At 39.5% G+C, this 25,189-nt stretch overlaps 1 protein-coding gene across 1 annotated transcript in view; it reads left to right on the forward strand.

Moving 5' to 3' along the window:
- LOC117420450 (ADAMTS-like protein 1) overlaps positions 1–25,189 on the forward strand; it is a 245,210-nt gene that overhangs the window by 53,307 nt on the left and 166,714 nt on the right. Inside the window, exon 2 of the mRNA XM_059029130.1 lies at positions 24,854–24,973. Within this exon, the coding sequence (XP_058885113.1) occupies positions 24,854–24,973 (120 nt within the window). The remainder of the gene's footprint in view (positions 1–24,853; positions 24,974–25,189) is intronic.

Below are 25,189 nucleotides of genomic sequence, written 5' to 3' on the forward strand. Positions count from 1 at the left end.
TGCAAGGTATTTAAGAGAGGCAACTAGTCTGCTCATGGCTGCTGAGTAGAAGGAGGCAGATGAGGTGCTCTGCTTCCGAGCAGTCTGAATGGAAGTAAGTGCAGTGTTAAGTCTGCATAGTTTTTGTGTGTGTGTGGTGACAGGTAAACGGCTTAGCCGTCCTGCGAGTTAGTCAGGGAACAACCTGTTTAGTAAGCGCTCCAAAACGGAGTTAGGTGTTTATTTTCTGTTTTGTTGTGTTTGTTTTATTTTTGTGTTATTAAAAATATAGCGCGTCAGCGCGAGAAAATCCATTTCTGTGTACTGGGTCGTATTTTTAAAGGGGCACGAACCCGTGAGTGGTGCGAGTCTTTTACAATATATATATATATATATATATATATATATATATATATATATATATATATATATATATACTGTATATATATATATATATGAGCCCTTTTCACACTGGCATGCTCTACCCGGGTCTCAATTGCATTTTGAATAAGCAGGGTCAACCTAGGGTGACAGAAGCAAGTTCACAATGCCCCGAAGAAGCAACGTTCACATGACCATGCTTTCTTTTGTTTCTAATCCAGCCAACATGTTGCAAATTGTTTGGAAGACGTGCTTGTTACAGACGCTTCCATCCAAGCTTCTCTGGATTGAATCGCTGGCCCAAATGTTTCTTAATCGCTCCACGCCATCCCTGCAACAATCTGGCTTGTGCTGTGTCTCAAACAACATACCATGAATAAGCAGAAATGGCTTGCAATTTCCTTGTGGAAGAGTGCCCCAGGCTGCTCAGAACTTGTTTTGCAGTCAGTCATGTAAAATGAAAATTTGACCTGCTAAACAACCTTGGTAAATCTAGGATACTATCCTTAACAAGCTTTTAGATGGAATGTGACATTCAGTACATTTACATGCAGGCTAATATTCCATTATTATTCGAAATACTCAGTATTCGGAATAAGTATTTTAGTCATGTAAACAGCACATTCTGAATAAGATACAGTATGTGAAATACTAGTTCATGTAAACACTGTTTTCCAAATACTTGTCTTTCTCTATCCCTGTGCATGTGTGTAGTCATGATTAGAAAACCTGTGACTGGCATTCTTAACCTGGCTCCGTACTGTTAGGTACCCTGTGGCCCACAAAAAAGTCACAAATCGAGGCATGTATCAAAGTGTAAATGGTTGAGCGCCATGTAAACACTGCTAAAGAGCAAGGCCCAGTGAACTGAACATCTGTTCAGCTCAAAGAGGCTAAGATAAAAATGTACAAAATGCTGTCGGTTTCATTCAGACATTTTTGCTAAAAACAGAAGGACTTTATTAAAAGGAAAGCTGTTAAGATGATGAAACTTGGTCTTGCGTAACAGTTGGCTACAAAACAAATGAGGGCCATCTGTGTTGAAAAAGCATGAACCTTATAAATGTTCGCACAGAAGGACTGTCTTCCTATTAGGCCTGTCTGGACCTTGTTTTCATTAACAAATGATTCACACAAATAGATAAACACATGTTTCAATTCTGGTCTCACGTGGAATAACAAGCCGGTATCCTGTTTTATTTATTTATTTTTTAAATTAAGTGACTTCATGTGAGCTGTGCTGTAGTCACCGGTGCTAATTTTAATACATTTAATTAACTAATTATAAATGACAGCATCCATCTATAAAAAAATAATAAACAAGGTTGTTAAACAAACTGTGACTTTCAAGTGGTGGTGGTGGTGGTGGTGGTATGGGGGCGGGGGTATACCTACCTTGACCTGACTTCTGCAGTAATTTGTTCAGTAACATTAAACGCTACATCATTTAGTGTTATTTATGTATGTGCTTGTATAATGATAATTGCAGTCCTTTATAATCAGCATTATTACATTGAATGCTGTGCCATTAGCCATGCTTTACTCAATATTGTAGGACTACATAAAAACATGCCCCATGGGGAAACATGGCATTGATTTGAATGTGATTTATTTTAGTTAAGTCCACAATACAAAAGTTTATTTTCACATTATTACATTTTTACATATTGCACCATTGTGGAGTGAGAATAGTGAACCATATTATTAGATATCTAAGAATTGTGGAGTTGACCATAGGAAAGCAATATCCCACATGCTGTGCTGGTATGATGATATATCTGTACAGTTTTTAACACCCTGGAGTGTGTTATCTTGCTGATTTTTAAATGGCACCCCCACCCCTCCTAAAGTGAATTGATTGTCAAGAGAATCAGCCACTATTCCAAGCTGTGCTGGTATGGTGACATACAGTATCTGCACAGTCTGGAACACTTGTTAGCCAGTGGCATTGCTTCCTCTATTATCATTTTCAAATAAATAATAGTGGAGCCCAGTGATTTAGTAGACCGCTCATGCAAACAAGTAACAGTTAAAAAAAAAAAAAGAAGCAGCAATAGCTTTGTCTCCAAAAGGTTTCCAAAAGCTTTTGACAAAGTCCCGCATAAAAGATGAATTCTCAAACTGAACGCAGTTCAGGGATTCAAGGAAATGCATGCACATGGATCAGGGAGTGGTTAACATGTAGAAAACAGAAAGTACTGATTAGAGTAGAAACCTCAAAATGGACGAGGTAACCAGTGATGTACCACAGGGATCAGTATTAGGTCCTCTGCTATTCCTAATCTACATTAATGATTTAGATTCTGGTATAGTAAGCAAACTTGTTAAATTTGCAGACGACACAAAAATAGGAGGAGTGGCAAACACTGTTGCTGCAGCAAAGGTCATTCAAAATTATTATTATTATTTATTTCTTAGCAGACGCCCTTATCCAGGACGACTTACAATCGTAAGCAAATACATTTCAAGTGTTACAATACAAGTAATACAATAAGAGCAAGAAATACAATAACTTTTGTTCAAGCAAAGTACAAGTGTGACAAACCACAATTCAATAATACAGCAGATAATAGTGATAGTTACATCAGGATATGATTAAATAGTGATAGTTACATCAGGATATGATTAAATACAAAGTACTACAGGTTAAACACTTGGCAGATTACAGTATTCTGAAGTACAGGATTAAATGCAGTAAAATAGGGGGCAGATAAGAGCAAAATAAAGCACATTTACATGAAGGGTGATAGTGTTCCAGGATACAAACAGAGGAGTTCTACAGGTGCTGTATGAAGAGGTGAGTCTTAAGGAGGCGCCGGAATGTGGTCAGGGACTGGGCAGTCCTGACATCTGTAGGAAGGTCATTCCACCACTGCGGAGCAAGGGTGGAGAAGGAGCGGGCTCTGGAGGCAGGGGAGCGTAGAGGAGGTAGAGCCAGTCTTCTAGTGCAGGCGGAGCGGAGAGGTCGAGTGGGGGTGTAGGGAGAGATGAGGGTCTGGAGGTAGCTGGGTGCAGTCTGGTCAAGGCATCTGTAGGCTAGTACAAGAGTCTTGAACTGGATGCGAGCGGTGATCGGGAGCCAGTGGAGCGAGCGGAGTAGTGGAGTAGCGTGGGCGAAGCGAGGCAGAGAGAACACCAGGCGGGCAGCAGAGTTCTGGATGAGCTGGAGCGGACGGGTGGCGGATGCAGGGAGGCCAGCCAGGAGGGAGTTGCAGTAGTCTAGGCGGGAGAGTACCAGGGCCTGGACCAGGAGCTGGGTAGCATAGTTGGTGAGGAAGGGTCGGATTCTTCGGATGTTGCTCAAGAAGAATCGGCAAGTGCGTGCCAGAGTGGAGATGTGCTGGGAATAAGAGAGGCAGGGGTCCAGGGTGACTCCAAGGTTCTTAGCGGAGGAAGAGGGAGAGAGTGTGGTAGATTCCAGAGGAACAGAGATAGAGAGATCAGAGGAGGGGGAGGAGGAGGGAAAGAAAAGGAGGTCAGATTTAGAGAGGTTGAGTTTGAGGTGATGCGAGTGCATCCAGGAGGAAATAGCAGACAGACAGGTAGAGATACGGGAGGAGATGGTGGAGTCAGAGGTGGGGAAGGTGAGGAAAATCTGAGCATCATCAGCATAGAAGTGGTATGAGAAACATAGACAGCATTCAGAACTGGGCAGACACATGGCAAATGACATTTATTAGAGAAAAGTTTAAAGTACTGCACGTAGGCAATAAAAATGTGCATTATAAATATCATATGGGAGATACTGAAATTGAAGAAGGAATCTATGAAAAAGACCTAGGAGTTTATATTGACTCAGAAATGTCTCCATCTGGACAATGTGGGTAAGCTATAAAAAAGGCCAACAAGATGCTCTGGTGTATTGTGAGAAGTGTTGAATTTAAATCAAGGGAAGTAATGTTAAAACTTTACAATGCATTAGTAAGACCTCACCTAGAGTATTGTGTTCAGTTCTGGTCACCTCGTTACAAAAAGGATATTGCTGCTCTAGAAAGAGCTCAAAGAAGAGCAACCAGAATTATCCCGGGTTTAAAAGGCATGTCGTATGCAGACAGGCTAAAAGAATTGAATCTATTTAGTCTTGAACAAAGAAGACTACGTGGCGATCTGATTCAAACATTCAAAATCCTAAAAGGTATAGACAATGTCGACCCAGGGGACTTTTTTGACCTGAAAAAAGAAACAAGGACCAGGGGTCACAAATGGAGATTAGATAAAGGGGCATTCAGAACAGAAAATAGGAGGCACTTTTTTACACAGAGAATTGTGAGGGTCTGGAACCAACTCCCCAGTAATGTTGACACCCTGGGATCAACCCAGGGATCCTTCAAGAAGCTGCTTGATGAGATTCTGGGATCAATAAGCTACTAACAAACAAACGAGCAAGATGGGCCGAAAGGCCTCCTCTTGTTTGGAAACTTTCTTATGTTCTTATGTCTCCTGTGAGTCATGGTATTATATGACTTTCTCAAAGACACACACTGTAGACTTTGTATTTTCCCAAAACAGCAATACTACCAATTACTTTAAATATAAAATAAATGTTTCCCATGAATGGAAATACATGTTTTTGAAATGAATATACTTTGCTAAAATATTCAGTAGATTTCTTTCAAAACTACACATTTAAGACCTATATCATAAATAGATGTGCATGGCGTGGAACGTATATGGGTGTTGGCTGCAGTTACATTCAATGACTGCAGTATTTCGATCCACCACTCTTCTAGATCAAATTACCTTAAGGAGGATTCATTTGAATCCCTATGATTTGATGCATTCTCTCATTGATCGGTACAAAACCTTGTGTGTGGATCGCAACTATGTCGAAAATTGTTGGAGGTGACAGGGTTAACACTGTGTGATTTTATTTTCTGATGGGCCAATCTTTAGGAAACAAATACCTTATGGTAAAATTGCCAAGGATTGAAGCACTGCTCAGGCATTAATGTTGTTGTTTTTGAAAAGAAATTGGCAGTACTAAAAAAAATGCTCAACCCAAAACCAATTAGAAATCAAAACACTGCTCCAAAAAATAACTCTCTGAATGATCTCCTCTGGCTATTTAGATGTTCCAGCTTGCTGTTGTATAAAATGTGCCACCACTGTTCAATGCTAAATAATGATCTGCTCTGCAATTCATTTGCCTATTTCTACTGGCTTATTAAAGGCGTAATTTCGTAAGACCGAACTGAACTGGACAATCTGATTTGGCAAAACCATTCCACCTTCCTGCCATGGAAAGCGTTCCGCTTATTCGGTTAAACAACCCGGTCTGCTTGGCGAGCTTTACTACTATTGTGGCTTCCGGTAGACTCTTGTGATATATTATTTTGTAGTTTCTTTGATTTACATGATGTTAAATAAAATATCTAAATCATATTTCACCATGTGGAACTAGTTGAAAAGTCATATTGTCACATGATTTGAATGGAATGAGAAATGCCAAGTAAAGGCAGAAGGGGCAAAATACTACTGAGGAAGAAGCGACAGGAGTGTGCCAGAATAGAGATGTGCTGAGAGTAGGAGAGGGAGGGGTCGAGGGTGACACTGAGATTCTTGGTGGATGAGGCGGGAGAGAGTGTGGTGGATTCAAGAGGAATAGAGATAGAGAGATCGGCGGTGGGGTGGGAAGAGGAGAGAAGAAAAGGAGGTCTGATTTGGAGAGGTTGAGTTTGAGATGATGCGAGTGCATCCAGGAGATGGCCGAAAGGCAGGCAGAGATATGGGAGGAAATGTCAGTCAGAGGGGGGAAAGGAGAGGAAGATCTGGGCATCGTCAGCATAGAAATTATACAAGAAGCCATGGGAGGAGATGAGGGGACCCAGGGAGCGGGTGTAGAGAGAAAACAGAAGGGGTCCCAGGATTGAGCCTTGAGGGACACCTGTCGAAAGAGAGCAAGAGGCAGAGGGTGAGTCACGCCAGAACACCCGGTACATGCGATCGGAGAGGTAGGAGAATCAGGCAAGAGCTGTGGCAGAATCCCAGGTCAGCGAGGGAGGACAGGAGAATAGCGTGGTCGACTGTGTCAAAGGCAGCAGAGGTTGACATTTTTAATTACTGTTAACAAACTTAAGAATTCTCTACCCAATCTTGTAAACATTATTATATAATATGGAAACATTTCTGAATACAGTCAATTGGTCAAAATCTGTCTGAACCTGTTCCTTTATCTAAAAATTGTTTTCCAACTGCTTATTCTAATTATCACTTTTAAATGACCTTCTGAAGGTATTAAATATGTAGGTATTGTAATTCCTAAATTTGCAGATAAAATGGTTCAGGTTCATTTAAATCCACTATTAAAAAATATTAAGGTTAAATTAGAACTCTGGAATAAACTACCTCCTCTCCATTTTGGGAAAGATAGAAACAATTAAAATGAATATTATGCCCCTATTGGCTTATGCACTGGCCCCAATTGGCTTATGCATGGGCTATGGTCCCTGTTTGTATCCCCCCTTCATATTTTAAGACAATAAATTATTTTTTCTGATTTTTATTTGGTCCTCCAGAAAACCTAAATTGAAACTTGACATATTATTTAAACCCCACAAAGATGGTGGCCTCAATTTACCAAACCCATATTCATAGCAATGTAGACAGTTTATTTACATGGCAGTTGTTTCCTCAGCATGACACGCTGAATACTACTCCTTTGCTGAAGCTAGAAGAAATTGCTAGTCCCTTTTCTTTAAAGGAAATCTTTATGTATGGTAAGCCTCCCTTTTATAAGACACAACCCACTCTTCAAGAATGCTCCTCCCCTCTGGGCTCCGGAAGCGGCGGCTCCTCCCCTCTGGGCTCCGGAAGCGGCGGCTCCTCCCCTCTGGGCTCCGGAAGCGGCGGCTCCTCCCCTCTGGGCTCCGGAAGCGGCGGCTCCTCCCCTCTGGGCTCCGGAAGCGGCGGCTCCTCCCCTCTGGGCTCTGGAAGCGGCGGCTCCTCCCCTCTGGGCTCCGGAAGCGGCGGCTCCTCCCCTCTGGGCTCCGGAAGCGGCGGCTCCTCCCCTCTGGGCTCCGGAAGCGGCAGCTCCTCCTCTCTGGGTTCTGGCAGCGGCAGCTCCTCCCCCTCTGGCTCAGGAGGCTGCGGAGCTCCGCTAGCCTGCTCCCATTTTTGGAGTAACAGCTCCAATTCGGTTGGCTCTCTTCTTTTCTGCGGTGCCAACCCCATCTCTCTCCCCCATCTCTCAAGTTGCTCCTTCTGAGCAACGGCATTTCTGGTGATCTGTTCGATCATTTGCAATAAATCCATCTTCTGGGTCTTAGGGGCGCCCACACTCTCTGACACCATATGTGAAAGACTCGCACCCACTCGGGTTCGTTGCCCCTTTAAGAACTTGACCCAGGAACACAGGAATGGATTTTTCAAGCGCTGACGCGCTATTTTTTTTAATAAACACAAAAATAACACAAACAAAATACAAAAGCAAAACAAACACCTAGCTCCTCTTGGAGCACTAACTCAACTTTCTGTAACACCCTGACTAACGCGGGACAGCTATGCTGTTTACCCGCCCTTCTCAAAACACACCGGTTTGAAACCGCACTTACTTTTTCGCTCTCTTTCTTTGGCTACCTGGAGACAGCGCACCTCTCTGCCTCCTTCCACTCTGCAGCCCCGAACAGACTGCCTGCTCTTCTTTTAAACCCCGCACCTGGGCCTAATTTCCAATAACGTCCAGGTGCGGATGATAATTAAATAATAAAACAATTAACAAATCAATGAAACACAAATTAAACAAAAAGGTGCATTTCTCGCAGGGAGGTTTTAACCCCCTCCCTGCTGTCTCTCACAACCCGCTATCTTACAATATATATATATATATATATATATATATATATATATATATATATATATATATATATATATATATATATATATATAAATATATGCTTTTATGGATATTTATTGTACTGTTTTTTTTAAATGAATAGATAAAAATAAAGATAGTCAGAATCATTACAGTTATAATGTATTTGCCAATGTCCTTTTCTTATTGCTGATTTAAGGATGTGCAAAATAAAAATGAATAAGTTAAAATGTTGACATGCGGAAACCCACGCTCTCAAGCAGCACTGCTTAATGGCAGTGTCAGAGACAACAGCAATAGTTTATGAATGTTTAAGTAGGAGTCTGGATTGCTGGTTATTACAATGGTTAACAAATCACTACGCTTTCTTTGTTTATTTCAATAGCCCAGCACTAAATCACAGCCCTGAGGATTCAAAAACAAAAAACAAAACACTTCTTCACTTTATTAGTGTTGTTGAACAGGTTAGCTCAGGGGTGGGCAATTCTGGTCCTGGAGGGCCGGTGTCCCTCCTGGTGTTCGTTCCAATTGACCAATTAAGCTTCAAATAAGCACTTAATTGGTTCAATTAGGTAATTTAGAGTACAGTTGGAACAAAAAACCAGGAGGGACACCGGCCCTCCAGGACAGGAATTGCCCACCCTTGCATTAGATTGATGGCACAACAAGTAAGTATTTTTTTTTAACTTTAAAAGTAATGGCTCTTAAACATCGACACCCCCTCTCTTCCGCGCTCAATTTGGGAAGAGAAGTGTCAGCAAGCTTCCACAACGCCACTCTCCGTAACTACATCCCTATTCTCTGAATGGACAGTGTGGCAGGGCGGGAAAAAATTTGTTGGTGGTTGGCAGGGATAAGGTTAATGTCTGTCCCTGCCAGAGAAATGTGTGTGTGGGTCTGTGTTTGCCCAGTCTCAGGTGTAATTATTTATTCTAATTGATTCATTTAATTAGTGTCACCTGCTTTGAATTAACAGGCAGGTATTTAAACAGGACTGTGTGTGTGTGTGTGTGTGTGTGTGTGTGTGTGTGTGTGTGTGTGTGTGTGTGTGTGTGTGTGTGTGTGTGTGTGTGTGTGTGTGTGTGTGTGTGTGTGTGTGTGTGTGTGTGTGTGTGTGTGTGTGTGTGTGTGTGTGTGTGTGTGTGTGTAACATTATTTTGTTTAATCGGTAAATGGCTTAGGCATCCAATGTGTTAGGGATTGAAAAAAAAGTGTAGTTACTACTCCATGTGAGTTAGGTTTTTGTTTTGTTTAGTTTTTTTTGCTAAATGGAGCTACGAACCTTAAAACAAGTAAAATCTTTCACAACAGCTAAATTGACAGCCCTGCTATCATTGGTTGTTTCAAGTGTCCATTAAAAGAAAATGATTGATATGAACTGGAGTGATTCCACCTATTGCTCTCCTTTTTTTAAAAAACGTTGAAGCAGCCAATGATAGCACTAGCAGGGATTAACATTTTAGTGAATTGGAACCCTTTGGCCTTAAGTGAAATATGGGGACTGGTATTTAATTATGGTCAGCAATACTAAGCTCAATTACCCAGAGATCATTGCTAGATTCCAAAGACCTTGTGACTGAATAGAAAATCGGGAGGTTAGGCAGGTGTGGGTCACAGCCAGATAATATGCTTGACCTTGCAAGCGTGAGCACCCTCGCTGCCTATATGAAAAATTATTTCCTGTTAAATGTACTAAATGCATTTATTTTTTATTGGTGCGCTCGCGTACCTGCACACCAGTTATGTGAACCCCTGTATAAGAGATTAAATATCCCAGTGTATTTCGACCCAGTGGAAGTAATGGATGGATCTCATGCTGCAGGGATATAAGAGGCCATACAACCCTGTTTTTCCTTGGGGAATCGCAGCATTTAATTTTCTTCCATTTGTTATTAAATCTGTAGTAAGAGAATGGGTAACCATTTTATCAAAGGGGAATGCCAGCGCTAGGCCTCTTACCTACTGATGATGCTGTCCATGGCTCAGTTGCCGAATTTTAGGTTAGCTGTAGACTGACAGGAAAGGCTTCTAAACTACCTTTTGATATAAATTGTAGTCTGATCGTTTTTGTGGAATTGTCCTTGGCCTTTCCTAACATCTTGATCTGTTATCTGATATTATTTGGGCTGAACCGTATCCACCCTCAAGACTTAATGCGGATTATCCATCACTTTACATTACTTTTTTCAGTATTACATCACACAGGCAGATCCCAGGCTAAGTAATTTATCAGGGTGGGAGTGCAGATCCTTACAGTAAATGCATGAGCAGCAACTGAATTAAATGGCCTCAAGGTTACTGGCTGTGGAGATTGATAGTTTGTTTTTTGTGTTGTGTGGTTAGAGACCAAAATACAAACTGCACTTCCCACTGCTCTTGCAACAAGGTTTCATATATGTATTGATTGTTTCAACAGGGAATACCAAGTACTGTATGTTTGGCACATGCAGTAATAATGAGTTCAAATGGTATTTTAGACTCAAGTTGTGTGTGTGTGTTTTTTTTTAAAATATATATAATTTAAAGTGACCAATTATTAGTTTATTTATTTCCCCCCCGATTTGCAATGTCCAATTATGTTTTTTCTCTGCAGCGAGTCCCCACACAGCACCGACATTCTGAGGGTGTGTGAGCGTCCTCCGATCTCACAAGCCTAAAGCCAGAATCTCTTTTACGCTGAGCAATCCAGAGCAGAGGTGGGCGGGCTACTGATCCCGGAGAACAGAGATCAGCCCTGCTTTTTATCCACTCTGAATGTGCTCCGTGTCTGGCCAGTAGGGTTCGCTGTTGCGTGATGAGGGGAAGGAGTCCCTTCCGATTTTCCCAACCCCCACACCGGGAGTGTCGGAGCCAAATGTGACGCCCCCTACGGAGTCCCCAGCAAAGTTAAGCCTCTTTGCACAGCCTGGACGCGAACCGGCACTGTCCAAGCTGTATGACTCATCCTGCTCTCCCAGCGGCAGTGCTTTAACTGGATGAGCCACTTGGGGACCCCAGACTCATAAGTTTTAATTGGGTTTTCATGCCTCCAAGAAACAAATACAATACAGGCTACATCATTGCAATTTGCTTACACACAGAGCATGGATATATTTTTCAAGGATATTTTAACATGATCGAATCACTGAATTGCAACATATCTGTACAAAACTCAAGAACAATGGCCTTACAACTGGGGGGGGGGGGTGTAGGGGGTGAACTGAACATCTTTGTATTTGTTTTTTTCTAGGCTTTGTAATAATGCAAACACTGTAGGATGCAAGAGTTCATTATATGAGAATGGAGTGGACTCAGCCAACACCTGTTGATATATATATATATATATATATATATATATATATACATATATATATATATATATATATATATATATATATATATATATATATATTAGTCAGCTTACCCATGAGACTTTACATGAAATGTAAAAAAAAAAAAGAAATAGCAGCGATACATCACTTTTGTACTTTAACTGTATTAGAATTTGACTGGTCGCCACAGAAACCTTAGATCTGAAGCATAATCAATAATCAATCAATCAATCAATCAATATTTATTTTATATAGCGCCTTTCATAGTGGACCGCCATCACAAAGCTCTTTACAAGATAGTGAGGAACAATGCATAGTACATTAAATACAGCAGTAAAAAAAACAGTGCAGATACATTAAATAAAAGGCTAGGATATGAATTCGTGTGTCAAGCAGAATTAAAAGAATAAGATGGAGTGAAAAACCTGGAATAATAATTTATACAACAGCTAATAACAGATGTCAGGCTTAGAGAACATTAAAAGCAAGAGAGAACAAGTGGGTCTTGAGAGTTGATTTGAAGCGAGCGATTGTGGGAGCTGCATGCACTAAAGCTGGGAGAGAGTTCCAGAGAGTCGGGGTCATGAAGCTAAAAGAGCGCTCTCTGAGTGTGGCGTACTTTTGCTTGGGTATAACAAGCAGGCCTGAGTCAGAGGACCTCAGCTTACATGCAGGGACTAGCTGGTTAGCATGTTGGAGAGGTTCTCTGGACCTGTGTGATGAAGGGCCTTGTAGGCAAGCAGGAGAATTTTGAAAGTTATCCTGAACTGAACAGGTAGCCAGTACAGCTGGATAAGATGGGGTATATGTGATCATGATTTTTACATCTGGTAAGGATCCTAGCAGTGGCATTTTGAACCAGCTGCCATCTGTTTATGGCGCTTGATGGAAGACAACTGTAGAGAAAGTTATAGTAGTCGATTCGAGAGTAGATGAATGCATGAGAGAGTATCTCTGCATCCGGGATGGTAGGGACGGACATGGCATGGGTTAAATGGTTTTATTCATTTGTATCGGAAGTCTGTGCATTTATAATAGGTCTTACGTAAAATAACTTGGCCAAATCGTTCTTTCTTAAAATGATTTGCCATGCCTTTTACCCCTGTAGGAAATTTGATTCATGAAGTCCAAATGTCTGTCTCTCTCTCTCTCTCTCTCTCTCTCTCTCTCTCTCTCTCTCTCTCTCTCTCTCTCTCTCTCAATTTGTTTCTCTTGCGGCTTCTCTCACATTAAGGGAGTCTTGCATAAACTTTCCACTGTATCAAATCTAGCTTTAAATTTCCTTGGCAAACCCACTGAATACACTGAATACCCAGGTTTCCACCTCATTTCCTGGGCCGTCACTGACCCTGTCGGATTGGGCGATGTTTGGCTAGTTCCCGTGGATTTGCAAGGGAGATTGTTGTATAACAATGTTGATTCAAGGCTTGGGTATGAATGAAAGTTGTCCCCTGCCAATGTGCTTGCCACAGCTGGACCCAGGGTGGTTGCAGCTTAGTTTTCTTGACCTTGGCTGTATAAACTAGCCTGTTTTTTAAAAAAAACATTGCAGGTCCCAGTGGGGGTCCAAGGAACATTTTGGTTGCTATGGTCCATTAGCCCTTCCATCCAGCCAACATCCAGTTACCATGTCCATCAACCACTGGATGCAGACTTTCACTAACTTGATGACCTTTAGGTATTGACATTGAAAAGACACAGTGCAAATACAGCTTTTTGTTGGTTTGGTTGGTGGAAAGAGAGAGCACTAAAATAAGAGTTTAGCTCACTGAGTGCCAAGAAGGCTTCAAGATGAAGATTGTGTGCCTACTGAAACTAAGTTCAGTGAATGTGAACAAAGAAGAAAGCTAGAAAGATTATTAGTTTTTGATTAGTAACACATGACATATCTTGAACAGTCCGTAAAGAATCATATTACATTTGGTTTATAAAGGGTTCTGTTTTGTTTAATCAAATTTACAGCACAAAGAAATATATGGAAAGCTAGGGTGTATCCAGATTACCTTTAGTGATATATACAAAAACAAAATGTAACTCTACTTATTTTACGTGGGTGCACAAGTAAACAAAATACTGCTAATTCGCCTGCGTCCGGTTTGAACTTGCTGCCTGTCCCTGCATGCTCTGTCTGATAAATCTTACCTAAACATGGCCTGTATTGCATAAATGGTGATGGTCTTAGTTACAGCTTTAAAAAAATCATGCATGCAACTTTACAGCCAATTCATTAAAAAAGATGACAATTTACAGAGACAAATTATGCTCCAATGGTATCCCTAAGCAAAGGTTAACCATGGTAAATTTTGCAGCATTCAATACTTTCCTATGTATGCTTTACCATGCTGTCAACTATCCTAGCCTATAGTTTTACTATGTGTAATACCACAGCAACGTTTTACAAGAGAAGTGTCAGTCTGTCCGCATGTGCTCTGTTCCATTTTCTCTTTCCATTACTTATCGAGTTAAAATCTCAACCCCACTGGGAGGCTTCATTCAATTTCACAGCGAGTGGACATGCATTTGTAGGTTAATAACAGGCAAGGAAGATTGAGCATGACTAGATAAATACCATGCTTCATAAGAGTTCAGTGTTACTAAATGATGCATTTGCCAGTTTTTAAACAAAGGGGAAAAAAACTATTTGCCTTCAATCTGCAAGTTAATAACTGACAAAGTTACTTATTTTCCAGTTTATGAGAATTAGTTTTCAGATAATAGTTAAATATAGTGTTTTATAGATGATAAATGTTTGCCTGGTTTTGTTAATTGGTACTTCTTTAAAGCTGAAGGTATCATCTCCATAATTTATGTTTAATCCTAGTCCTGGTCCTGAACACCTGAAAAGATAATCTGGCCCCTGTCAATTGAAAACCAAACCATATTGGGTCTAACATTGTTAAGCACTAATAGAATAGTGCAGTGGAAAGACTGTTAGCTTTGTCTGAGGATAAGAATACATTTCGTAAAATAAATGCTGATGGGGTTCTGTAAATACACTGAGAAATACTATACATTAACTGATGCCCCTGTTTGTTGCTTTGCTCATGAGGCTTTACAGACCATAAACATGACCCTGACTGTCTCTTACACTTTGTTGACGCCCTTATGCAGGTGTTAACAGTTTGAAGGAAACACTCAAAAAAGGTCCCTTGAGAAGACAGCTGCATTTTTGTATCCGCTTTATCAGCTTTTGTTTCTCAGCCAAATTTCTACCGTTTCATGACCCTGTCCCTCTGCTGGATTTATTCTCCAACATTGTTGCCTGGAGGTTAGCTCACACAGCACAGCTGCAGATCCCCTCCTGCAGACAGAAAGTGAGAACAACTTGAAACTCACAGCATGAAGAGTTAAATTCACCTCTTCGTAGAGAATGTCTTTATTGTTCCCTTTTTTGTTGAAATTCAGTCGTGCTTTTTGCAAGACATGTAATACACAGAATGTAATGTTTTTCATTACAGTGTGTATTCTGTTTATATTGAAAACTAATTTTGAAACAGGGTTGTATTCTTGTAGGCCTTGGTATTTGTACAGTATCTCAAACAGATTTGTAGACATTTTATTGAATTGTGCATGTATTTGCATACTGTTGCTGTATAACAAGTATACCCTTTTTCCGTTATGGATTGTATTTTCATTTAATTACACCGTGTAACAATTATTATTTTTTTTTTTTTGGTTCCTGGGTAGTAAGTGTTATTTCCTAATTGCTTATGCCTCAAAAGTATAGAAAATGGCTATTATTCCCCACAAACTTTGCTTTTGTGACCAGGACAGTGATATTTTGAAATTTACCTATTTCCAATGAGAAAATGGGCAAATTTGTGTCTTTTTGTTCACATAAAGTCAGAAAAAAACAACATATGAATCCAAATTAACATGTATTTATACTAAAGTAGTACAAAAATGACTACAAAAGATTTAGAAATGAGTAGTTTTTCGAGATTTACGATTATACTGTAAATCACTTTCACGAATCAGCCCCCAAATGTAGTCTCCCATCATGTTCTCGTTATACTGTCCTTGGTAGCGGTGTTCAAAGTCCAGTATATCCTGGTGGAAGCGCTCGCCTTGCTCCTCCGAGTACGCTCCCATGTTCTCCTTGAATTTATCAAGATGAGCATCAAGGATATGGACTTTGAGGGACATCCTACAGCCCATTGTGCCGTAGTTCTTCACCAGAGTCTCAACCAGCTCCACATAGTTTTCGGCCTTGTGATTGCCCAGGAAGCCCCGAACCACTGCGACAAAGCTGTTCCAAGCCGCTTTCTCCATACTAGTGAGCTTCTTGGGGAATTCATTGCACTCCAGGATCTTCTTTATCTGTGGTCCGACGAAGACACCGGCTTTGACCTTTGCATCAGACAGCTTAGGGAAGAAGTCTTGAAGGTACTTGAAGGCTGCCGACTCCTTATCTAGAGCTCTGACAAATTGTTTCATAAGGCCCAATTTGATGTGCAGTGGTGGCATCAGCACCCTCCGGGGGTCCCAGCCGTACTCATCATACTTCAAGGCGTCCAGCAAGGTCTTGATGCTGTTGTAATCCTCTTTGAGGTGCACCGAGTGAGCCAGGGGAAGAGACGGGTACTTGTTACCATTATGGAGCAGCACGGCTTTGAGGCTCCTGGATGAGTTGTCAATGAAGGACAGTATAACGAAAACATGATGGGAGACTACATTTGGGGGCTGATTCGTGAAAGTGATTTACAGTATAATCATAAATCTCGAAAAACTACTCACTTCTAAATCTTTTGTAGTCATTTTTGTATTACTTAAGTATAAATACATATTAATTTGGATTCATATGTTGTTTTTTTCTGACTTTATGTGAACAAAAAGACACAAATTCACCCGTTTTCTCATTGGAAATAGGTAAATTTCAAAATATCACTCCTGGTCACAAAAGCAAAGTTTGTGGGGAATAATAGCCATTTCCTATACTTTTGAGGGATAAGCAATTAGGAAATAACACTTACTACCCAGGAACAAAAATTGTGTTACATAGTGTTATTATTATTATTATTTATTTCTTAGCAGATGCCCTTATCCAGGGCGACTTACAATTGTTACAAGATATCACATTATTTCACAGATATCACATTATTTTACATACAATTACCCATTTATACAGTTGGGTTTTTACTGGAGCAATCTACGTAAAGTACCTTGCTCAAGGGTACAACAGCAGTGTCCCCCACTGGGGATTGAACCCACAATCCTCCGGTCAAGAGTCCAGAGCCCTAACCACTACTCCACACTGCTGCCCTTAATGGTAGATGGTACTGCAATACTATTTGTTATAAAAAGTATTGCCCATGATATACACCTATTATGTTTTATTGATGAACACATTTCATCAGAAAGATACTTGATAGGCCCAAAAAAAACATACACACTGAGAAATGACTGAACCTTATTGAAGCTCATTGGTTTTGTACAGGCTCTCCTGAGTGCTGTGTGAAGGAAACATGTGGTAACAGGATCCTTTGTCACAAACAAAAGTAGAATGTCATGAACTCTGACAAAAGTGACATCTGTGGTGGATGCAGTCCTATTGCAGGAAGGCATAATTAAGTTAAGTGTCATAATTTGTTATTGAAAAGTGTACATTGACCACATCCTCCCCTCCCTTCCCACATAGGCTTTTGTGTGGCCCCTTAACTCTTATTACCTTCATTAACATTTTTACATTAAAGTTATGTGTGCAAAAGTATGTATGTTCAATGAAAGTGTCATTCATATCAACTACCTTTTTTCAAATTAAAAATGTGTTTGTTACACAAGTAAAATACTTTTTTTTTTTTTTTAAAGTTTGCAATATAAACCCTGTGTGGGAATTGAATTGAATGCTTCCAATGCAGCTTGCAATGCAGATGCCCTAGCTTTCATGCCACAAAGTTTATGCTTCCATTTCACAACATTTGCAAGTAGTATAGCTGTAAAGTTACAGTTTTTAACAAGTAACAAGATGAACAAGATTTTGTAAATAATGATTACACTATGTAACACAATTTTTGTTCCTGGGTAGTAAGTGTTATTTCCTAATTGCTTATGCTTCAAAAGTATAGAAAATGGCTATCATTCCCCACAAACTTTGCTTTTGTGACCAGGACAGTGATATTTTGAAATGTACCTATTTCCAATGAGAAAACGGGCGAATTTGTGTCTTTTTGTTCACATAAAGTCAGAAAAAAACAACATATGAATCCAAATTAACATGTATTTATACTAAAGTAATACAAAAATGACTACAAAAGATTTAGAAGTGAGTAGTTTTTCGAGATTTACGATTATACTGTAAATCACTTTCACGAATCAGCCCCCAAATGTAGTCTCCCATCATGTTCTCGTTATACTGTCCTTGGTAGCGGCGTTCAAAGTCCAGTATATCCTGGTGGAAGCGCTCGCCTTGCTCCTCCGAGTACGCTCCCATGTTCTCCTTGAATTGATCAAGATGAGCATCAAGGATATGGACTTTGAGGGACATCCTACAGCCCATTGTGCCGTAGTTCTTCACCAGAGTCTCAACCTGCTCCACATAGTTTTCGGCCTTGTGATTGCCCAGGAAGCCCCGAACCACTGCGACAAAGCTGTTCCAAGTCGCTTTCTCCTTACTAGTGAGCTTCTTGGGGAATTCATTGCACTCCAGGATCTTCTTTATCTGTGGTCCGACGAAGACACCGGCTTTGACCTTTGCCTCAGACAGCTTAGGGAATTAGTCTTGAAGGTACTTGAAGGCTGCCGACTCCTTATCTAGAGCTCTGACAAATTGTTTCATAAGGCCCAATTTGATGTGCAGTGGTGGCATCAGCACCTTCCGGGGGTCCACCAGTGGCTCCCACTTGATGTTGTTCCTCCCCACAGAGAACTCGGTCCGCTTGGAAGGGTCCACCATGCAGAAGTAGCAGTTGCTTGAGTGGTCAGTGGGTTCCTGCCAAATTCTTGGGATAGCGAACTTCATGGCTCTCTTTTCCCCTCTGTACCATCCTACAAAAATACATTTATTTCACCCATGACTAATGTGTAAGAGATTCTCGCAACATTTTTCATATATGATATATTTTTTCAATAACATTGAAAATTGTAAAACATTTTAAAATTAAAAACTTTTACAATTTTAAAAATTTTAACAAATTTTATAACATAAAATTCCGAGCAACAATTGTCCATCTTACCTTCCAGAGTTTTTTTGCAGTGCTCGCAGGTGAAATGAGGTGCCCAGGGTTTGTCTTGATCCCCGACAGGCATGCGAAATATGCCTTGTAGGCCTCACACATCTTAGCAGATGCTTCCACGGAGTACTTTTTCACTCTTGTCTTGCTAAATTGGCCGCAGACATAGCAAAATGCGTCTGCCGGATGCTTGCAGCCTCTTGATGCCATCTCAGAAAAATGCAGATATGTATCCACTTAGGCAGCTGGAACTAAACTGAACTGGTGGGCTTAAGGCCCCTGTATTTATACTACTATTTATATTACTGGAAAGTTCTAGAAAGTTCTAGAAGTTACTCCAAGTTTACTCAGCACTGAATCTATCTGGAATGTTCTGGAAAATAGGTAAATTTCAAAATATCACTGTCCTGGTCACAAAAGCAAAGTTTGTGGGGAATAATAGCCATTTTCTATACTTTTGAGGCATAAGCAATTAGGAAATAACACTTACTACCCAGGAACAAAACAAAAAAAAAAAAATTGTTACATGGTGTTATGTATTATCCTGATTTGTATTAAAAGCTTTCATCTGATTTTGCAAACTATCATAATAAGCTTGGTCCGTTCATTTAATATATTGTAACGTTTTCATGTTTAGGAAGTAGTACTCAGGGAGGCGGTGTTGAATTATCAAAATGTTTGTTTTATTTGAAACTACAGAGAATTCCTGTCAGGGGACGGAATTCACGGCACCAAAATAACCCTACATTTTAGTCTTGGCACTTTCACTGCATATTCTCTCTGGTCACAGCTCACATGGTCACTCAGTGGCACCCACAGTTTCTCATTCAAGTTCAGTGCTGGACTGTCTCCAGTCCCCAGGCTCATGCACCCCCTTATTATATAACCTCCCGTCGTTTCCCGCCGCTGTTCGGCTCATCAACCAGTCACATCCATGCTCTGCAACCCCTGAAAACAGCAGCACACATTCTCCCATATAAAAGACAAGCGAGACAAACTGAACAGACAACAAGTCCTGCAACAAAGCAATGGTCCGGGTCGTTACAATATATATATTTTTTAATTTGAAAGTAAAAATATATGAAAGCATGATGACCTTTATGTGCAAAAATACAATTGAACAAGAACTGTTGAGTATTTATTTTCATTTCATCCAGTATTAAATGGCAATGTTTATATCATAGTGAAAAAGAAATAGATAATAAATGTCTATGATGTATTGATTTATGTATGCATTTATTTAAATATTTATTAATGCTTTACTTTTATCCTTCAGCATAGCTAATTTTCAGAAAAAATGATGTTCCTTCTTGTCCAATAGGGACCACAATGAGTGTTACACTGACAGGAAACCAACATTTTTCATAGGTCAAGATCAGAATCTCAGAATGTTGATGATGATAATGATGATGAAGATGAAAATGAATGATGACTCGAAAAATCTCCAAAATATAACAAAGTCCCGAGAATTCTCAGCTGGCAGACTTCATATTTTAAAATACTGCTTGTCTCAACTAATAGTGTAGCACTGACAGTAATAACACAACACGCTTGCAAACTAAAGGTTATAGTTTCAAATCCCACACATGTCATTTATATATAAAAAAAAATGTTGCAGGCAAATGTTCCATTTTAAAATTTCATATAAACGATATAGACGTCACAAAATGTGTGTTCCCTAGCCCTTTCAGACCTGGTGTCCATTACAATGTACATCACATGTTTGAGCTTTTTTTTATAGCATATTACATCACTGGCTTCTGATTGGTGATTAGTGGACTCTGAAGGACGCTAAAGGACCAATCAGAAGGCAGTATGGCCTTACTAGTTGACATTTGAACAAGTAACACCACACTGCGCTTCAGCATGGCAGCACAGCGCCTCAGCCACCCAAGTAAGGAACACTTTTAACAGTTTTATATGTATATCTGGACATTTATTAACTCATTTGCTTGATTTAACATGATATTTAAACATGATATTTGTTAGTTCAAGTGTTATATGCTTCATACAGTTGGTTAGTGTAGAGTTGTAAATGTAAGGAAGGATTCAATCTAATTTAGTAAAACATTTTAAAAAAATGAGAGGTGGCCAATAATTTAAAAATCCTGATTAATTTTTGTTACTATACCTGTTTTTTTACTTGTTTATCCAGTATTCATGGAAATAAATTAAATGATAAAGGGAGAGAGTGAAAGAGACAGAAATCCTTTTCACCATCATTATTATTAGTAGTAGTATTGCTATTATTGTTACATTATTATTTATTTCTTAGCAGACGCCCTTATCCAGGGCGACTTACAATTGTTACAAGATATCACATTATTTTTACATACAATTACCCATTTATACAGTTATACATTTATACGAGCAATCGAGGTAAAGTACCTTGCTGAAGGGTACAGCAGCTGTGTCCCCCACCTGGGATTGAACCCACAACACTCTGGTCAAGAGTCCAGAGCCCTAACCACTACTCCACACTGCTGCCCACATTGCCATAACCTTGTTATTATAACTGTTATTACTACTACTCTTGTTATTACATCATGTCTCCTGCGATATTATTATTTATTTCTTAGCAAACGCCCTTATCCAGGGCGACTTACAATTGTTACAAGATATCACATTATTTTTTACATACAATTACAAAGTGCACCTGTGTTTTGTGCCACATAGAAATTGTTTCAAGGCTGCTCACCGCAAGTAAAAATTCTAGACCGAGGCCTATGATAGTATCTTTGTTTTTCTAATAGCATTATTTTGTGTATTTTTTATTATGTTTTAATTTCAGGAAATGTTCTAAGATGTTCTGAGATGTTCTAAGATGTGTTTTCAACATGTGAATAAGAAAAAGTACACATATCCCTGACATTGACGTTTTTTCTGATTTGCCTGCTGTTTAGTCCCAATGTCCATTGGAGTGGACAACAAAAAAAACAATAAAAGATTTGTGCTAAAATCTAAATTTTGTTTGAGTCTCATTTCTAGTTGCAATAAGACTAGGAAAAAAGATTTTTTTTTTTTTTTTTTTATGATTGAAAATAAATTTTGGACTGAAAGGGCTAGTATACTGTATTTCCATGTTGACAAAACAAGTTAATTGTCATTAAAACTCGGATGTCATGTAATATACATGTGTGTGGATAAAATTCCCTGGGGTCTTCAAAAAAGTGTTTTTTTTGTGTGTGTGCGATGCGTGTGACTAGTCAATTTTAAAATATCATTCAATTATTTAATATAGATCAGTGGTTCTCAAACTTTTTTGTTCGCAGACCACCAGAATTTTTTTTTTTTTTATCTCGGCGGACCACACAATAACAGTATTTGTGACTGAAAAATAAGTACATAAAAAATAACTATTATACTAAGAATAACCATAGACTTACCTTTCTTTGTTTCAATGCGATGGGTGGGCCTGTTTCTATGAGAGTTATTTTAAAATTTGAGTTTTAAAGAACAGTTCTAGTTTACTTTTCATTAACACAAATTTACTGAGGGGAAAAAAACGACCTGTTTTATTTTTAAATGGATAATTCCAGCAGAAATGTATTTTTGTGAATTAATAATCTGTGAAGTTACACCCATGAGGTACCAGCACAGTCGATGCTACGACGGTCCAGCTATAATCTTTATTTATAAAACGGAATGTTTGGATGCTGCACGCTGATTGGCTGTTGAGGATTTTTTTTTACCATGCAAAATAGTACAATGCACAGCAGAATTAATAAATTATCAATACACAACTTATAAAACTCGCAGTAAACACACACATTGTTTTTAAAAATGAGTGACATTCATTTCGTCACATTTGATCTTTTTGGAGGCATGACAGTAGACGTGCAGAGAATTACAAGAAGCAAAAGCTCTGTTGAAAAAAAAAAAGACACACAAAGATTTAACAAGTCAACAACTTAATGAAATTGAAGAAAACAAAAATGCTTTGGCAGGTTGTGTTTTTATTGATTTGATGAAACATAAAGAAATGGTAATCGACTTTGTCTTGAAAATGTAACGTTCTGCTACGATAATTATATGCTTCAGTGCATAATTCGGCTGGTCAAGAGTACTAGTCTCAGGTTTGTTATGTTAGCCTCCGTGCTGGTCTCAATCGCTCTGTACACTGCGGACATAAACCGCAATGATAGCCTGTTAGTGACCAAGCATTTAAAAATGCCAATAATGTATTTTTCTATTAGGTTCTCTAGCTCAGTGGTAGTAATGCGTGGATAGTGAACTTTGTCTTTGCCTCCTTTTCTGTATCTTTTCATTATCAACAAAAATACATGATTGGCATTTTTAAATGCTTGGTCACTAACAAGGCTAAAATTGCGGGTTATGTCCGCTCTGTTTACGGAGCGATTGAGACCAGCACCGGAGGCTTCATTAATTGCAATAAATGGAAACGTTGAAAACCACCAGTTTAATGTTAACAACAAATATACTGTTTCACTTTGTGCATCCAACCCAACTACAGCCGTATGTTAATGCAACACAACACACGCCCTGTCGTGTGTTACTGTACAAGCTGCATGTAAGCGCAACACGAAAACTCCCTAGTAACGAATACATTTTAGACACTCCAAAACGATATATGACGGAGAGTTTAGACATTTTTTTACTTGGAGATATTCTCCATGTATGCATTGTTTTCCTGCATCTGTAGCTGGGTTTTTAATGTATGGAATGGGATCTATAAACTATGCTGCTGCCTCCTTTCTGTAATTATGTAACCTTTCCAGGGACCACCTGAACAGAGCCTGTGGACCAACAGTGGTCTGCGTACCACAGATTGAGAACCACTGCTATAGATGATACAGACGTCAAAATAAATGCGTTCCCTAGTATATTTCCATGTTGACAAAACAAGTTCATTGTCATTAAACTCAGATGTCCTGCAATATACATATGCGTGAATAAAAGTGCCTGGGGTCTGCAAAAAAATATGTTGGGAGAAAAAGAAGGAGAAGGACATTTTTACCATACATTGGCGACTTATTTCTCTTACTGTATGACAGGTATTGACTTTTTTTTCTACATTTCACCTAAGAGTGTTGGGAACTACAAATTAAAAGTGAAATGGTGCTTTTAGCTGATTTATTTTGCTGTGCCAATACCCTGAAAACACATAAACTATCCTTGCTCTATCTGGCAGTTCTCGCACTTCGCTGATATAACTTGGCGTGAGGAACTTCCGTTCCTCTCAATATAGGACTAGCATTCCTAAGCTTGTGGGGCTTGCCCAACCTAATGCTGAATTTCTGATGGGGACTTTGTGGAAAACAAATGTTAATTAAGTGAAGCTGTTAGTTTTGTGCTTGACGAGTTTGCATAGATTTGATTTGTCATCTTTCACTCTGGTCCATGTTGTTTTTCCCACAGCCTCACAACCTTTATTTGGTAAGGGTTGCCTAGCAGCCAAGACCCCTCTTTTTTTCAAAATTCTGTTTTGTCAGGGATCCTGTGTGGCTAAAAGCTCTTTCTCACTTTTGTTTTTAAATACAGTAAATACAAGTTTAGGTCAAAGAAAGCTCTGCATGCTTCAGAAAAAAAAAACATTCTTGTTACTGGGCCCTGTCCCAAGGCCTTGTTTAAGAGCTGGTACTGGTGGGAGGCAGATTTCATGCTGCAACACTCAAGACCCTCCATGCTTATACACTCTGAAGGGAAGAAATTAAGCTTGAATAATTCATTTAATGAATACCTTTGCCAGCTCTGACACTTGGGCCAAGAGAAACCTGCAAATATTTAATACAAACTTCATGTGTTCACAATATTCTTTAACCCTTTTGACAGTTAACTATAATACAAGTATTGAAACTCTACCGGCTAGATCTTCAGATAGATTTCCTCTCATTTCCCTCTGTTTATGTACCCTGCATGTTTACATTTCAAAACGCACACCACAGTGTGGTTATGAATTTGCCAATGCTGCTGAATAAGGGTTAAAACGTACAGGCTATACTAAAAAATACGGTGGAACTTAACAAAGGCGCTATCACAGAACAACAGTTTGTAAAGAGATTATGTTATTTCTGTGAGAAGATGATATCTGTCTTAACTGGGAACACGGGTCTCTTGTTTCTGTCCAGGTGCTCACGCAGCTTACCGGTCAGGTCAGAAGATTTTTGCAGTTACTGTATCTTTGGTTACATTAAGAGGGAATGCTGAACCTGCTCTCTTACAGTACATATCTCTTTGAATAGGTATGGGCAGATGGCAGTGATGGAGCTGTGTTCCTTCGAGAGTTCACACTGATCCGGAGAGATAATCTTCAAGATGAATCCCTGTCGGAAATCTTGGCTAATCACAAATCCGAAGATCTTGTAAGTTAAGATCCTGTTGTTTGCTTGTATTGTCTTTTTATGACATTCAGTCAGTTGCTTAAAAGTATTTCTCAGCACCTGTTAAACAAACCGTAGGTACACACTACCCTTATTTTTCGTGAAGCTTTGGAAACACACTGTGGAAGTCTTTTCTTGCATAGTCTAGTGGGTGCTCTCGCATAACAAAACTTCTCCCAGGAGGAACAGATTCAATAA

The sequence above is a fragment of the Acipenser ruthenus genome, chromosome 1 (assembly GCF_902713425.1).
Source record: "Acipenser ruthenus chromosome 1, fAciRut3.2 maternal haplotype, whole genome shotgun sequence".
NCBI lineage: Eukaryota > Metazoa > Chordata > Actinopteri > Acipenseriformes > Acipenseridae > Acipenser > Acipenser ruthenus.